Source organism: Triplophysa dalaica, chromosome 18 (assembly GCF_015846415.1).
Source record: "Triplophysa dalaica isolate WHDGS20190420 chromosome 18, ASM1584641v1, whole genome shotgun sequence".
Lineage (NCBI taxonomy): Eukaryota > Metazoa > Chordata > Actinopteri > Cypriniformes > Nemacheilidae > Triplophysa > Triplophysa dalaica.
Genome location: NC_079559.1, coordinates 12,749,081 through 12,764,650, shown reverse-complemented (window position 1 = coordinate 12,764,650; position 15,570 = coordinate 12,749,081). Strand labels below are relative to the sequence as shown.

General features: G+C 38.6%; 1 protein-coding gene across 6 annotated transcripts in view; it reads left to right on the top strand.

Annotated features, from left to right (window-relative positions):
• The first annotated feature begins 9,014 nt into the window (after positions 1–9,014).
• The window catches only part of pbx3b (pre-B-cell leukemia homeobox 3b), a 75,067-nt gene continuing 68,511 nt past the window's right edge, over positions 9,015–15,570 (top strand). For all 6 annotated transcript variants that reach the window (XM_056729877.1, XM_056729875.1, XM_056729873.1 and 3 more), the window contains exons 1-2: positions 9,015–10,520; positions 11,239–11,312. In XM_056729877.1, coding sequence (XP_056585855.1) covers positions 10,324–10,520; positions 11,239–11,312 — 271 coding nt within the window. In that variant the 5' untranslated portion in view covers positions 9,015–10,323. The remainder of the gene's footprint in view (positions 10,521–11,238; positions 11,313–15,570) is intronic.

The window sequence follows — 15,570 nt, the reverse complement described above, 5'->3', positions numbered from 1 at the left end:
ATGAAAGAGGCGAGCCAAACCCTGCGATCCAGCGCCGGCTGGTATATATGGCTCCTGTCCAAAGCATTACTGGCTCATCTTAAAGGTTACAGTGACTACCCTGTGCACTAGTGTTAACAGAGCTTCCTCTCTCTGGGTTTATGGTCTGTGTAATAATTTTAAGCAAAGTGAAGAGTGTGTTTCCACAGGAGATGTTGGAGGAACAGCTGTGGGCCGGGGAGGAGGACAAGTAGAGAATGATTGATCACTAGGAGCGGAGAGGCTGTGTACCTCTCACCTTCCCCCTGCGAGGCTCCACGTCTGCCCCTGATCCCCTACATCTGCCCGCCTTAAGCTGAGCTGGAGGAGGAGGAGGAGGCCCGGCTGGATCTATCTCAGATGTTTCTGTATTGTGGAATGAAAGAGAGGTATGCAGAAAACATGGGCCAGGCCTTTAGCTGTAATGCTATTTTTTATTTAAGTTGGAAGGGTGCTTATAGATACAGTTTTAAATCGATATGGGACATGAAACATGACATCTGAAATTTTATAACAGATGCATATGTTGATAGTTTAATGTTAGAGCTGTTGATAGTTGAAACAGGGTTATGTAATGATACGAAAGCGTCGGCCAAAGTCCACAGTCAATGTCAGCGGTAAAAGCAATGAATATTGCAGAAGTTCTCACACGTAAAAAAGTGTTGAATGCTCCATCATTTGAAATTCGCTTTATTAAAAAAGCATCTGCTGAATGAATAAATGCAAATATGGAACATGTTTTAGTCTTTTTAGTACAGGACATTTGGCATGCAAGGGATGGGTGTTTTTAGTGTTACCTTGTTCAAATGCTTTTTTTAAACTAACAAAAGTTACCATGATAACCAATAAGCACTTTGTATTTGTATGGAGAACTCAAACTAAAGGAATAAAAGACCCCTGAGTTTTGAACTACATGTGGGTGGGCAGGCAATGACAGACTTAACAGCAAATGTCCAATTTTGGATGTAACTTAAAAAACACTTTCCTTGAAACATGTATGTATAATGCATAATAAAAGTAGCTTTAAAGCATTGTAATGCACCTTTTGATGCATTGTAATGTCTTATAAATAATTGTTATTACTGTTAATACATTATATTCATTTTTACACTACACATATTAAATTGGTTATAATTATTAACTACATTAACTACATATAATGTATAACAACACACATTATGAAGAATTATAATACATTTTACCTTTTAATAACACTTTATAATGCATTATGCATACATGTTTCAAGGATTAACAAATATTTTTGTGAAAGTTGGATTAAAAGTTATCTTGGTTTAAGGGTGCACTGTGTTATTTTTTTTGGAGGATCTATTGACAGAAACGCACAAAAAATACATGTCTTCAGAGGTGTATAAAGACCTTACATAATGAAGCGTTATGTCTTTATTATCTTAGAATGAGCTATTTCTATCTACATATACTGCGGTTCCCCTTACATGGAGTTCACCATGTTAATTCCACAGTAGCCCTAAACAGACAAATTGCTCTTCAGAGTGCATTTCGTAAATACGTTATGTCCTTCGACAAAGAAGCAAAAATGTGACAACATCTTTGTCCGATATCAGCCATAGTGCTTCGTAAGGGAGGGGTGAACGGTGGAGTGAGCCGTTGGTTGCAATTCGCAACCTCACCACTGGATGCCGCTAAAATCTCCACATTGCTCCTTTAAATCTCTGAATAAATATGATGATTCTTAATAAGAAAATATTTTGTTTTTAAAATATACTAGTGTAAAAGTAATTTGAATAGTTAATAAAAAACAGCAAAGCTTTTGCTAATTGAAATATTATTTAATAATGTAATACATTGTATATTTTAGAGCAGCTAAAGCATTCTCCAAAATGATTGTTAAGTCTTTATCAGGCTCTCCTTGATGATTTAAGGTATGTTAAAGATCTCATTTTACAACCTGAGGGGCCTATTTCTTTTTAACAGGACATTGTTACTAACCTGTCAAAATGAAGCGATACTTTATAAAAAACATTAATATGATATTTGATTGAAATACACCATTATGGTTTCATTAGCTCATCGATTTAGCACTAATCTCATATCAGAGACCATCAAGCAAGTTACTTGCAATAACCCGGGGCTAAATGTTAAAATATGATCCAGACTAGCTAATGACCCTATTACAATCGACCCAGGAAGCTGAGAAAGAGATTCTCCAGGTTCTGCTGTGGCTCACGCAGGCTGCCCTCTGCTGTATCATCATCTCACTATTATACATTAGAAACCAGCACATAATTCATTCAGCCAACACAACTCGTAATGTAGAAAATGAGAGAGCGAAGACAAAAGAGAAAAATCCTCCCTGTACTGTCATTTTTTCTTCTACTCTATGATGTAAGAGGTGAACGTCCACCAGCAATGACCTATTAAATCAGGCTTCATTCCCGCAATCCCTTCGCCAAACAGGCACCAGATCAAGCTGTCTGCAAAGACAGACAGTCAGGAAGAGAGAAAGAAAAGACGAGTGTGAGAGAGACAGGCAGGCTGACAGACAGACAGACTGAAAGAGACGAGGGGAGAACTGGAACCGTCCAATCAAAAATTATTGCAGCTCAATGAATGTGTCCTGTAAATGTTGGCATGCTAATTGTGCATTTATAACATTTTTAATGGTTTGTTAATTTACCTCCCTCTCTATGATTGCACTTGAAATGAGTTAATGACTGTGGGGGGAGAGTTAACAACATGCCCTGGCAGATGCAATATTTCCCTCTTATTTATCAATCTGGCCTGGAGAGACAGAGCAACTCAGACTGAAGTGAATGAAAAGAGAGATGTCTTGTTAAGAAAGAAAGAAAGATCTACAGGTCCGTAAACACATACAAAAGTTTGAATATAAAACTTGCAACACCAACAAACTTTCAAAACTATATATATATATTTTTAATGTAACACAATAAATTCACATCAATTCACGCTTACCCTACTAAAACATTCCTGACCGTAAAATTGACGTATGATAAGCATGCGGCGAATATCGGGAAATAAATAAACAAACAGATAAACTAGTTAAGAGACTGGTGCTAACATGGTTAGTAATGTCTCTGGCACTGTCCGTTCAACTCATTTCCTCCAATCTTCCTCGGCAACAGGACACGACTTGGCGACACATAGGCGACAGAGTGAGTTGCTCGACTACTTGTGCTGTAACCCGGGGGATGAAAGCATGTGCAGAGCACCACTCGAAAGTCCAGCTCAAATCCTAAACTGTGGAAAAGGTGTATTCACATTTTTAAAGTAGTTTATATTTTGAAAAATAAAGTAGGTTACCTCTTTTAGGGAATCTCTTTGGTAGGAAATCTCTCTTTTTAGGATTTTTGTTTTTACTTAAAATTCTGAATCGTGTATTTTTCAGTACTACCTTTTTGATTCCTGTGCCATACCTCATATACCTTAACTTTCTGAAACCTCCTATCTCCATATTTTCTGGGGTTGTTTTAACTTTTTGCTATAATTCATTATAATAAGCCACTAATAAGAATGTTTTTCACTGGGTTTTGAAAATATCTTAACAATAAAAAGTGTTCAAAATGCACTTGTCAACTTTGATAACACGATATCTAATATTTTTAAAAGTATAGAGTTTTTTCTATTTCCTGAAAAACAGTGAATTTGGACATTTTGGGTTCCGGAAGGACATCGATGATATGATGTACAAATTATGACAAAAAACAGGAAAGTTACGTACATTGCTTTATACTATACATTTTACAAGTTACAAATATGTGCAATCTCTGGGATGGAACCCACGACCTTGGCATTCATAGTGCCATGCTCTAATCATTGAACTACAGGAAAGCTTTAAGGGTCTATTCATATATGCCATGTTTGGTTCGATTAAAACAAACTCTGTTGTGAATGATTTGTCAGTGCGGTTTATTTGTGAAAGTGTTAATGCTGCTAACCGAACCAAAGTGAGCACCAAACAAGCAGACCGAAAGCACTGAAAAGATGGGTCCGCTTTCAAATGAACTCTGGTGTGGTTCGTTTGAATTATGCAGGCAACACGTTCCAAAGGCATTAAACCTAACCAAAAACAGGAAGTGATAACATATACAACCCGTAAATCAAGTGATTTGGTAATATAAAAGGTGTGTTTAGTAGATCTGTGCTTGGGCATGTAACGGATAAATTCCTGGTGCCGTTTTGACTGCTTTAAACGGTTCATGAGGCCTTCGCGAGCCGGCATATACTGAGCATTTATAACCCAGCACATAGCATTGTTTTAGATGTCCGTTTTAAAATAAAAACCATAAAAGCTGTCCAATCATGTAAGTTGTTAGGTTCGATATCTTTAGGTTCACTGTAAAAATGCCAGTCTGAACGCTAAGCGAACCAATTTCTTTTTTGGTCCGGTTCAAAAGAACCAAACTACAAATATGAATGTACCCAGTCTCTTACTTCCAGGACATAAGACCAACAATATTGATGACTCATCCTGCACTACACAGACCTTTATTCACTATAACAAGAATACATTTTTAAAGAGTACATATTACGAGATCATTTAGATTAGATTAGTGGGTAATGTTGCCGTGTGTGAATGTAAGCAATCTGTCAAGTTGTAAAGCCGAAGGTGCACGAATAGCAAAAAGTTATTGGCTTGGAAAAAAGTAGTCGACTCTGAATCATGCAAATGAGTTGTGCCCTAGTCCGATTCGGTAACTTCCGCAGATCAACATCACTACAAATAGTACCCGCCTACGTTTTTGCTAGGAATGCCCACGAAAACTTTACTCTTCTCCCTCAAACACTATAGCTCGTGAGCCTCATTCAAGTAAGACCAATCACAGCAGAATAGACCATCTGACCAATCAGATCAGAGGAGGCTGGCGGAAAGGAAGGGATTAGACGGATGATTCACCAAACAAATCATTTGAGAGTCATTCAAGAAGTAAGGTAAGAAAAACTGCATATTAAAACAAAATAATTGTGTTTTTACACCTTGTATGCACCTAAACATGTTGTTGAACACAACATAAACCAAAATAGGATCTTAGAAATAAAAGAATATTTACTCTTTAAAGTGACAGTTCACCCCAAAATGAAAATTCTGCCGTCATTACTCACCTTCTTGTCATTTCAAACCTATGATCTTCCACAGATCACAAAAGATTATATTTTGACGAAAGTTGGTAACTGAACAGCGCTGGCCCCCCGTTCACTTCTATTGTATGGACACAAAACCAATGCAAGTGAATGTGGTCCAGTTACCAACATTCTTTAAAATACTGCATCTTCTTTTGTGTTCTGCAGAAGAAAGAAAGTCATACAGGTTTGAAATGACAAGAGGGTAAGTCAACAATGGCAGAATTTTCATTTTGGGTGAACTATCGCTTTAATATTTCCCGTCCCAAATTCCTGTTTCAAACTTTTCCACACCAGTAAGATCTCTTCACTGAGGCTGATCTCTGACCCAAAAAAAAGAGAGGGATGTCTTGGGAGGCACTTTACGGTAACACATGCGTTAAGTTACTGTACTGGAACTCCACTCCACCCCTCACTAAACAAGCCACTCTATCAGTAAATGCTAATCTCCTAATTAACAAGCTAATTAGGTAATTATGGCTTTGCAGAAGGATGCCTAAATGAATTATGACAACACAGTCAATGCTTTCTGAGACACCTGTGGGCCCCTTTTTGGCTGTCATAAAAAAGTGGGGTGACAGCCTGTTCAGTTTTAAAAACTTAATTCTCCCGGAAATGATGTGTGTGTTATTAGACAGGGGCTATTTGTTTTAAGACTGTCAATTAAACCTGTCAGAAAAGAATGATTTTATGACTAATTAGCATCCCTATATGCATAAATAAGCAATAAATAATTTAATGTTAATTAATTGTTAAGGAGGTAGAAGGTAGTTACACAGTTTTGTACTGATTTTTTCGCCCTTTTTGAGTTTTGATGATATATAAACTGCAAATGCAACAGGCATTTCGATTGAGAATTATCAAGCTTTAAACTTGTTCTTTAGGCACGAGGAACAATTAGTTTCCATTTTATTATTGTTTTTATGACATGATAATTGATGTTTTGATCACCTCTATTTTCGAAAATGTTTCCAGCTCAAGTGGTAACTTATTAAATACAAGTAAAAATGTTTCTTTATTGAAAATAATCATGAACTTTGGGCTTATCTCCAAGACCAACGTTCAGCAGCAACGTTACCATATATGAGGCAAAACTACAGCCGATTAAAACACTCTTTCACTTTCCAAATGTTTAAATATTTTTACTTCTGTTGAATTATGAACCACTCATGAATTCACATTTCAACTTAGTTGAAGCGAGCGAATGGTAAACAAACAATAATACAAAATTTGTTTATGTCATTATGTAAACATGGCAACGGGACCACAATAAACTCAAGTGTCTTTTTTTCCCTCCCGCCAAAAGATTTGCTGTCATACCCGGGGAAATGAATTATGTTGACATACGGCTGAAAACAATGGTGAAAAGGGATACAACGTAAGGCAATGAAGAATCATGGCGTTGTGGAGGAGAGGATCTGGAGCTGTTCCTTTGAGCCCTCTGTGACAGGTATACAGAGCCACCTGACAGCACAGTATTTCAGTGATAAATGCAGTGGGTCTGGGACTTCCATTCACTAAACTCAGGAGTGTACTGGGCTGATGCTTCAAGGTCAAGCGAATATGAAAGAGCGGAACCACACAGCTTGCTGAAAAGAGAGCGTGAGTGAGGGGCTTCCTGCAACTTCTGCAGGTCAAGGAGCGTTGAAATATGCCGATGGTTTAATTCATAGTTTGGTCCATTTACACAGTGAAAATAAAAAAGACTACATTTATGTGAGAATGAAGTGGGAATGCACACGCATACACACGATGCTTGTGTCGCAGCCAAAACAATTGAATTACAGGGCTGGTGCGTGTTGTCTTACTCCGTGATATGTGTGAAATGGTTAATTAAAGGTGAGCTCATTATTCTTGCTCAGGATCCAGTAACTGCGTTAATGTGATCCATGACTAATATATCACCCACTTATTGCACCCGAAGAATTTAATCAATTGCTCTGAACACCAATTCATACACAAGAGTTTAAGCAAATATGCCACTATAAATTCCGCTGTTTGATCTGCATTGTTCGCGTGGCTGCGTATAAATCAAAAACAGGTCTTTGTGAATGTAGTACGATCACATGGTGCTTTATATTAAACCATATAGGCCTAACTCGTATAGCCCGCATTTAATGTCCTCCAAGGGTATACTAAATGGAAAAAAATGATGATTACTGAAACTAAACGTGGAACAATTTAATAAATGTCATGGAGACAAAATCCAGGCTTTCAAACCTTCAGGCGTGTATTTCTGTGTACTTTTTCTATTGTTTATCCTCAGCTGGCTTATCCCAGAGGAAGTTTTCATTTCCTGCATATCTGATTATTCGCTCTTTAATTAGCCCGTGTTAATTTCCCGTGTTGATGTGTCAGTGGTGGAGGCAGTCCACGGGGCCTTCCGTCAGTTCATGCACTATATGGAACGGGACTTTCTGGTGCCAGCTTTCACAAATTCTCAACGTAGCGTCACGTGATTTTGCTTCTGGAAGGGTGTCTGATTGACTTTCTTACTGTGGAAAAATTAACAGCTCTGTTTGCTCTGTATGTGCCTCTGATTCGTGGTAATTAGTCCCATCACATCAGAGGCTGTCATGTCACAAGTGCAACCCTGCTGAAGTGCATTAACTCCACTATTGTACCGGAGGATTTAAAATTGATCATAACCTGTACGTAGCGTAGGCCTATACCATACAGAATTAGCTAATTTTTTTTGTGAAATAATATAGATAAACTTGACCAGTGATGCAAATTCCAAATCTGATTTAGATGGAAGAAAAAAGCACATTTTAATTACAACAGAGAGTGAGGCGTATTATGTAAATGCAAAAATATATTATTTATATGCAAACATGATTAGTTAAAAATAATTTTGGGAAAAAAATCATAATAAGTGTTTGTGTGTTCTGATGATATTGACGCTCCTGTATGGAATTCGCATAGCCTACTGCATAATGACCATGGATTTGATTCTTAAGAATGCTCCTTGTGATCAAACACTATAGTAGTGTACTTTCTGTCAAAATACATAAACGTAATGGTATATGTGTAAATGTCTGTTGAGATTAAATATAAAGGTGCTTCACGATTTCATAGAAAAAACGTTTTTGTATAAATGGTTCCATATTGAACCTGATAATCCTTCACAATATAAAAAATGAAGAAAGAGACGGATCTTTTTAAGAACCTTTGACTGAATGTTTTTCCTAGAACCAAAATCTGTTATTTATGAAGTACCTTTATTTCTTTAAGTGTTCCCACATTAAATATTGCAAAACTGTGGAGGTAGTGCAGATTTTTCGAAAGTTATGGTTATACTACAAATAAAATGTATTTGTATTAAAATTACTACACTTTTACAATAGTTAAATTACGGTTGATTTAGCAAAGGTAGCTTTCATTATTATTGGCTGAAGGGCTATTATTTACAGTCTCTTAAACACAAGACAGGACATTTTGGCAGTAGACAATAGACCGGGTATTTTAGGAGCGCATTAAAACCAGCTCACGAAATGTCGTAATCTGATATACAAAATACGGTAGTTACAAAGCTTACTAGGCGTATGCAAAAAGCCAGAGGAAGACGCAGATATGTTTCAATGTATCTCTTCGCTTCAAGCCCACAGAGCAGTCTGCTACCATAGCAACTGCCGAGGAGCGCTGCGCAGCGCCGCCTGCTTGTGCAGTAGATGTCACCCTTGGCAACGACCAATCAGAAGTTGATATCTCTCTGTACAACCGTAGCGAAGGTATTGCGCTCGGAAGGCGGCCGCTGCCCGCCAGCGGGAGTCTCGCATTGGTCGGGCGCACCGCCACTCAAACGCTGCGTCTCCCGGATTGGTCCGAGGCGTTTGTTTCCAATATTATAAACATGTCCTCTGCTCGCCTACCCCTGCAAGCACGGCTTGTCGGAGGCGACCATAGTGTGGTGTAAGGAAGCGAGGGGCTGTGCAATTCATTATTAGTTTTGAATCAGACAATATAAAACTCCGGTATGCACTGCCTTTTGTTTGTTTTATTGAGAATGTAACGGCATTTGAACACACGAGCACGCTTTGAAATGAGGCAGACGTAAAGCAGGGACTTAAACGCTCTTGATTTGATGTTCTGCTCTCATCATTATCATCACCACCAGTATCATTAGTAGCTAACTGGCATTTTGTTTTCGGGGGCTCCGGCGAGAAGTGACAAGAATCCGAGACCCCTCCTCTGCAGGGCGGAGCGTGCATTTTGATGTCGATTTGTATCTTTTTTTCTTCTCTGACACGTCCGCACTGAGTGAATGGCATTGGCACATTGTCAATCGCTCACTACTGCTGCCATCAAACAACATAAAGCACACACAGACTGCGCGCTCGACTCATAAATTTCAGCCGGCAGATATTTTTGCGCATCGCTTTATTGCGCGTGATTAATTTTTTCGCCGGTTTTTCTATTTTCCTGGTCAAACTGAGAAAACTTTTTTATACGTTTTTATATTTTTCCTATAACCTTTATATTTTCGCTCGCCGGTGCTGACGATTTAATTTATTTCGCCGGGCTTCTTTTATTTTCTTACGTTTCGTTTTTGGAAAAAGGCAACATTTTGCCACTTACTCGTGCTCAATGAGTTTGTGCATTTATTTTTAATTACATCGTCATTAATTTTGCCTAATTGTTAGTTTCCATCAGAGACGTGGGATGTTTTGTTTGCAGCTGTTTGTAACGCTACGGATTTGTCCAAGTTTTCAAGAAGTGCACAAGGCGAAATTATCCTAAGAAGACAGCGAATAAGAATTCCAGACATCTGCGAAGGAGCCTCAACAATCACATCCAGCTCTTCAAAGAAAAAAGACAAATTGGCATGAAGATTCCGACAGGATTGAACGGGCAAACACTGGCACCTGAACGCTGAAGTTTACTTAATAGACAAGAAAAATCATCGCTAATTTCTCTCCAATGGACATTATTTCAAGAGGATCAAAGACGATTTAAACCTTTTCCAAAAAGTGGTTCCTGGGACATCAATTCCACAATATTTCATCCGAGAAAGCGATTTATTGTATTTGCTGCGTTGCTTCACGGTCAATATTTTTGTACATGCTACGGACCCGTTAAACGCCGCACATGAAATAATCAAGTTGTTTATTGCATGTGCATTATCCGACTTTTTTCCACCAATCTCAGTGACTGAGCAGAAGCGCATTGATTGTGTTGCGGCGGACTATGGACGAGCAAGCCCGGATCATGCAGGCTCTCGGCGGTGTCAGCCTGGCTGGTCACTCGGTACAGGGAGGCATGGCTCTGCCGCCTCCACATGGACACGACGGAAGCGATGGGGATGGAAGAAAACAAGACATCGGTGACATTCTGCATCAAATCATGACCATCACCGACCAAAGCCTGGACGAGGCGCAAGCAAAGTTGGTGCAATTTTTAACAGAAACGTTTTCATTGATACTGTTTTGATGATTTGCGTTTCTTATTCGTGGTTTAATGTGCTGTCATTTATCCATTCAAGTAGGTTAACTTTTAATATGCACTGCCCTCGACACGTCTAAAATCCCTTGTCATAACAGTTAATATTTGTACAAATGTAAACCATATGCGTGTCACCCCGTCACGTTTGGCATTTCACATTTTCACAAATTGCATTATCAAAGTTTAGGGTAGAATACACCACTACTTTTGCCGACACATGTGTATTGTAATAAATAAAGTGTAGCCCTGACCTTCACATTGACAATGATACACAGGTAAAGAAAGTAGTGAACACATGTGGGCATCTCATTAAAAGTTTCAACATCACACGTTTTACTCCTGAACTAAAGAGGCCTTCTACGGCCCTTAGAAACTACATGGAATCTTTGTGTGTAATGCTTGCATCTCATTCTAGAATTAAAATAAATATTCCGTTTATATTTTATGTTGCTTTTTTTATTTCTTGCTGTGTAACATTGACCATGACGTTAGAAACCCCGACCATAATCATTACTTAAACGTGTTGTCTGTATAAAGTAATGCATTTTCTGCGCAAATTCAAAATAAGTACTGGATGTCTGCAAAAGTTTTTAATGGGACAGAATTATGAGTTTTAAGTGACTATATATCAATCTCGTTTCTTGCTCCCAAATGGTACAGGAAACATGGACTCAACTGTCACAGAATGAAGCCTGCCCTCTTCAGTGTCCTCTGCGAGATCAAAGAGAAAACAGGTAAGATAATGCAAAGGCAAAATTACGCACAGACATCTCGTGAAGAAAAAAGCAACAGTACAATGCCACTAATCCTTTAGACACCGCCATCTTAACTGGTGCGTTTTATTTTGGTCGTCTGCGGGATCCGGTTGTACTGAGCCAAATTACGCATCCCGTTTCTGATTCTCAGATGTGAAAATGTATAGTCACACTTGCATTTGCCTGCATAAAACTGCGTAAAAGACTAAAATAATAAGCAATTTCCCCTCTACGTTGCATCTCGTCCGTTGCACCGTGAGGCTGAACTGAGTGCCTTCTACTAGGTGCAAGCATGAGAGAGGCACCCTGGCAGTGTACCCTTGTTTACAGCGCGCTATTCTTACACCATCCGTTGAATCTTTCCACACCCCCAGTTGGTGAATTGTTAAAAATTAGGAATCATATGGATATTGTGTATTTGACATTTAGGGTTGCAGTGCACGGTGTTAATAATGTAGATCTTGCTTGTTTTAATTATAATATCTTCAAGTGAGCGCTTACGCCTGTTTAGAAATGCGGTTCGGAGAGCGGTCCAATTCCTGCGCTCCTCTGCCTAATTATGCGACCAATTTACTAGATCATTATTGGCAGTTTTGGAGGATCTGTAGTTAATTATTGCCCCATTTTATTACGAAAGGCACCGATATTGTGAAGGTTACATTGTTCACATGCGCGTTCAGAGACGCGCGGGATGTTGGTGTCGTTGTGTTAAATTGTGTTAAGACGGACTTGTTATGAGCAGAAGCGGTCGATGTGTCATTTATTATTGATAGGAGACAATTGATTTAGTTTGACGTGAGACTCTGGAAAGGGATTTAAAAACGTGTATTTGCGGTTACCACAATCACAGCCCGAGATCTTCAAGTATGCATATTATTTATAAAATGTATATTTTCGTTTTTGAGTAGGCCAGCAACAAGCATTGATTTTACTGCCTAGTTTATTTAAATATATTCTTGTGATTGTTTTGTGCATATGCATTTATAGCTCATTTCAGAGGGACGTGTGAGAACACGTGCACGTGTGTGTATCTGTCTAAAAAAGTGCGTGTGTGTATTTAAGAAAATACGCCTAAATTGTTAAACATATCTATGTCCTGTCCCACCAAACAGAAATATTTCTGTCCTCACTTTTCTGACAGACTGAAGCAATGAAGTTCAATGACAGAAACAGCATGTGCGTTACCAAGGCTATACCGCCTGCCCCAATGACACGAAGCATTAGCATATGTCACTGTCTCCCAAAAGATAGTTTTTCAGTGCCCGTTGAAACACGGGATAGCTTAGAGGATGTAATTTAATGTGCAGTTTTTTCTTGATGTTCCGCGGCTGGTTTTATTTAAGCGACGGTTAACACACGCGGGTGATATGGCGAGGATGAGCGCAAAGGCGCGCGCGTTCTGTACCCATGCAGGTATAAAGAGAGAATGACCACATAACCTGATATGCAGGATCCAGAGAGATACTTAGATAAAGGGCTTTTACCAGGAGTGTGCAGTGTGTATTTTGGAATAATGGGGAAGAAGAATAACAGACCGAAATCCTCAAGGTGAGCCCGAAACATCATTGCTGTGGCATTAAATTCGACCAAAAAGATGTTTGTGGTTTTGTCTTTTCTTAAAACGAACAATAGCAGTACATCACTACTCTAAGTGTTTGTTTTAAGAAATTACATCATAGGATGTTGACATAAATATGTTCAACGGTGCTCTTTGGTTAAAGGTGTAATTATTATTGTTACACCTTCTCAAGTCTACAGGAATTTATTATAAATACATATAAACTATAACTCGGTATTTAGAAAAAGGGTTGTGCTTATTTTGTAAGATTTGAATTCTTTAAAATGAACGAGTTGATCATTTTACATATTAGAGCCTATAATGTAAAAGTTTGAAAATCAGTTCATGTGTTTATTGTATAGTCTCGGTGTGGTGGCAGGCAGAACAGTGCTTTTCCAGATTTGTGGCCTTTGTGTGGCTTATAAGCAGGAGTGACTAGAGGAAGATCATAAAACTTAATGAACTTCTCGGCCGTTTGAGGTCTCGACTGCGGGAGGGCAAGGCCCTGCTCCATTGCCTGGTCTGCTTGAGGAGTTCTTTATGTCTGTCCAGAAATGATTCTGTAACTTATCTGATGAGGCTGTGATATGTTTCAAGAAATGATGAGGATAAAGTACGAAGGACCAGTAGAGAAAATTTATGTGTGGTGTTCTTGCATAATATGATAATACACTTCATTTAAAATTTACATTAATATTTAAGAATGTCAGTGCACGTGATGATATTTTTATCTCAAAGAGTCAGATTTTTTAATAAGTGGAAATGGATGCCTTCACTTTGTGTCAGTTTGTGCGTATGTGAACACAAATACATTCCTATATTTTTTTCATTTAAACAATCCTCCTTAATTGTCACATATAAAACACAATAAATTTTTATTTATAGGAAACTTTTATACCCTTTCTTTTTGCCTTGCATGTGAATTGTAATTATTTTAAACCCACCTGCAGCTGTTGACTGAGTTTCCATGTGCACCTATCATGTTTCGTTTAATACAGCTATGTCCCTTATTACATTATAGCTCTAATTAAATATGCATAAAGAGTAGAGTCCCTAAGTATGCTAATTATTTAAATGAGCTTGTTTACTAGCTCACTTGCTGTAATCTCGGGTAATCCCTCTGACGCTGCCTGTTTGAATGCTTTCTTTTTTCCCTTCTTAACGCATCCGGACTAATTTCCTAACAAGCTTCTCTCTGCTAATTTGTTTCTTAACTCACAATTGAACTCTCAAGCATTATATTTTCTGCTTTCCTAGTTTGTGCATATATGTTGCTTTTCATTATTTTCTGCTCTGTAAAATAATTTCAGAGGATAAACTAGGAGTAAGAGAGGTTTGTGTTGTTTTTAAAACAGACAATTGACTACTGTAGGATACCACTATTCCAATCTACCTGCTGTAGTGTGAAAGTATTTCTAAAGCCGAGGTTTTTGTCGTCAGTACAATACTTTTTTCCTTTCAGCGCGGGCCTGTTGAAGGACATTGTCTCCTCAGACTGATAAGAAAGACTTCCTCTGATAAGCATTCTGCTACGGTTGCTCCTTGTGTTTTTTCTGTGAGGTTTTTAAAACATGCCACACACATACCTAGTGAGCATCTAGTGTCAGAGTAGTATGCACATTTTGCTTATCGTGCTTAACAGATGTGGTTCTTCAGAAATGAGAAGTTGAGGGCCCGTTGTCGGCGTCGTTACCGTGAGGTAATCTGTCCCGCGAGAGGGTAAGAGACGGACAGAGGAAATTTGTGAGAATGGAAAACTACAGCACGCAGTGGATATAATTCCTGGAAGTTATCGGATGCGGCGCAAACGCTCGGCGAATTGTTTTGCATGCCGTACAAGTTCTGACAATTTATGATTGCTGTGGAGATCAGTCATTGAATGTGCTATATTTGCCCATTGGATCGTGTTTATTATTTTCTAAATAACATAACAGAACGAAGCTTTAAAGTTACACAATAACCGGTTTGCTAACATCACAACTCATTTTTGAACATTTACTGGGTATCAACCACCATCTTTGCATGGTTTACGATTAATTCTTTTCATAGTTGAACCGTACGTGTTTGTGACATTGTACAGTTTGCGTCATGCAGTCATCGCTAAATTTATCTCTTTTTATACAATTATAGAAAATACTAACAACTGCCATGGCTGATGTATGAAAAAGTTCCTATCAGAGATATTTTTCGTCCTTTTATTTGTGAATCGCAGCAGAGCTTTGAAAAGATGAAACATTCATTGTTGCTTTTGGATGTGATGCAAAGGGGGCTTGAAGGCGAAAAAGGGTAAATCAAACCTGAAGTGTTTGTACTGTAACTATGTAAACAGTGTGAAGGAAAAGCTGTGTATGTACATCTGTTTGTGTAGAGAGCGGAGAGAGATGATGTGTGTGTGACTGTTGCACGAGTGTGTGTGCGTGTGTCACGCCGGTATGTAATAGGTTTATGAGTGTGTACCCTGCATGTTTGCCGTGACTATAGAACATCACACGCTTCTCTCGGCATAATCATCATGTCACCGTCACTGGAGGGGTGAGAATGTTGGAGTTACACATTTGCACCAAGAAAAGGATGAGGAGAGATGTGTGGAGCGCCTCTGGATCTCACTTATCACTCATTCTGAAGGTTGTGAAAGACAACTGCTATATTGACAAATGAACATGCTGAGATAATTGTCCG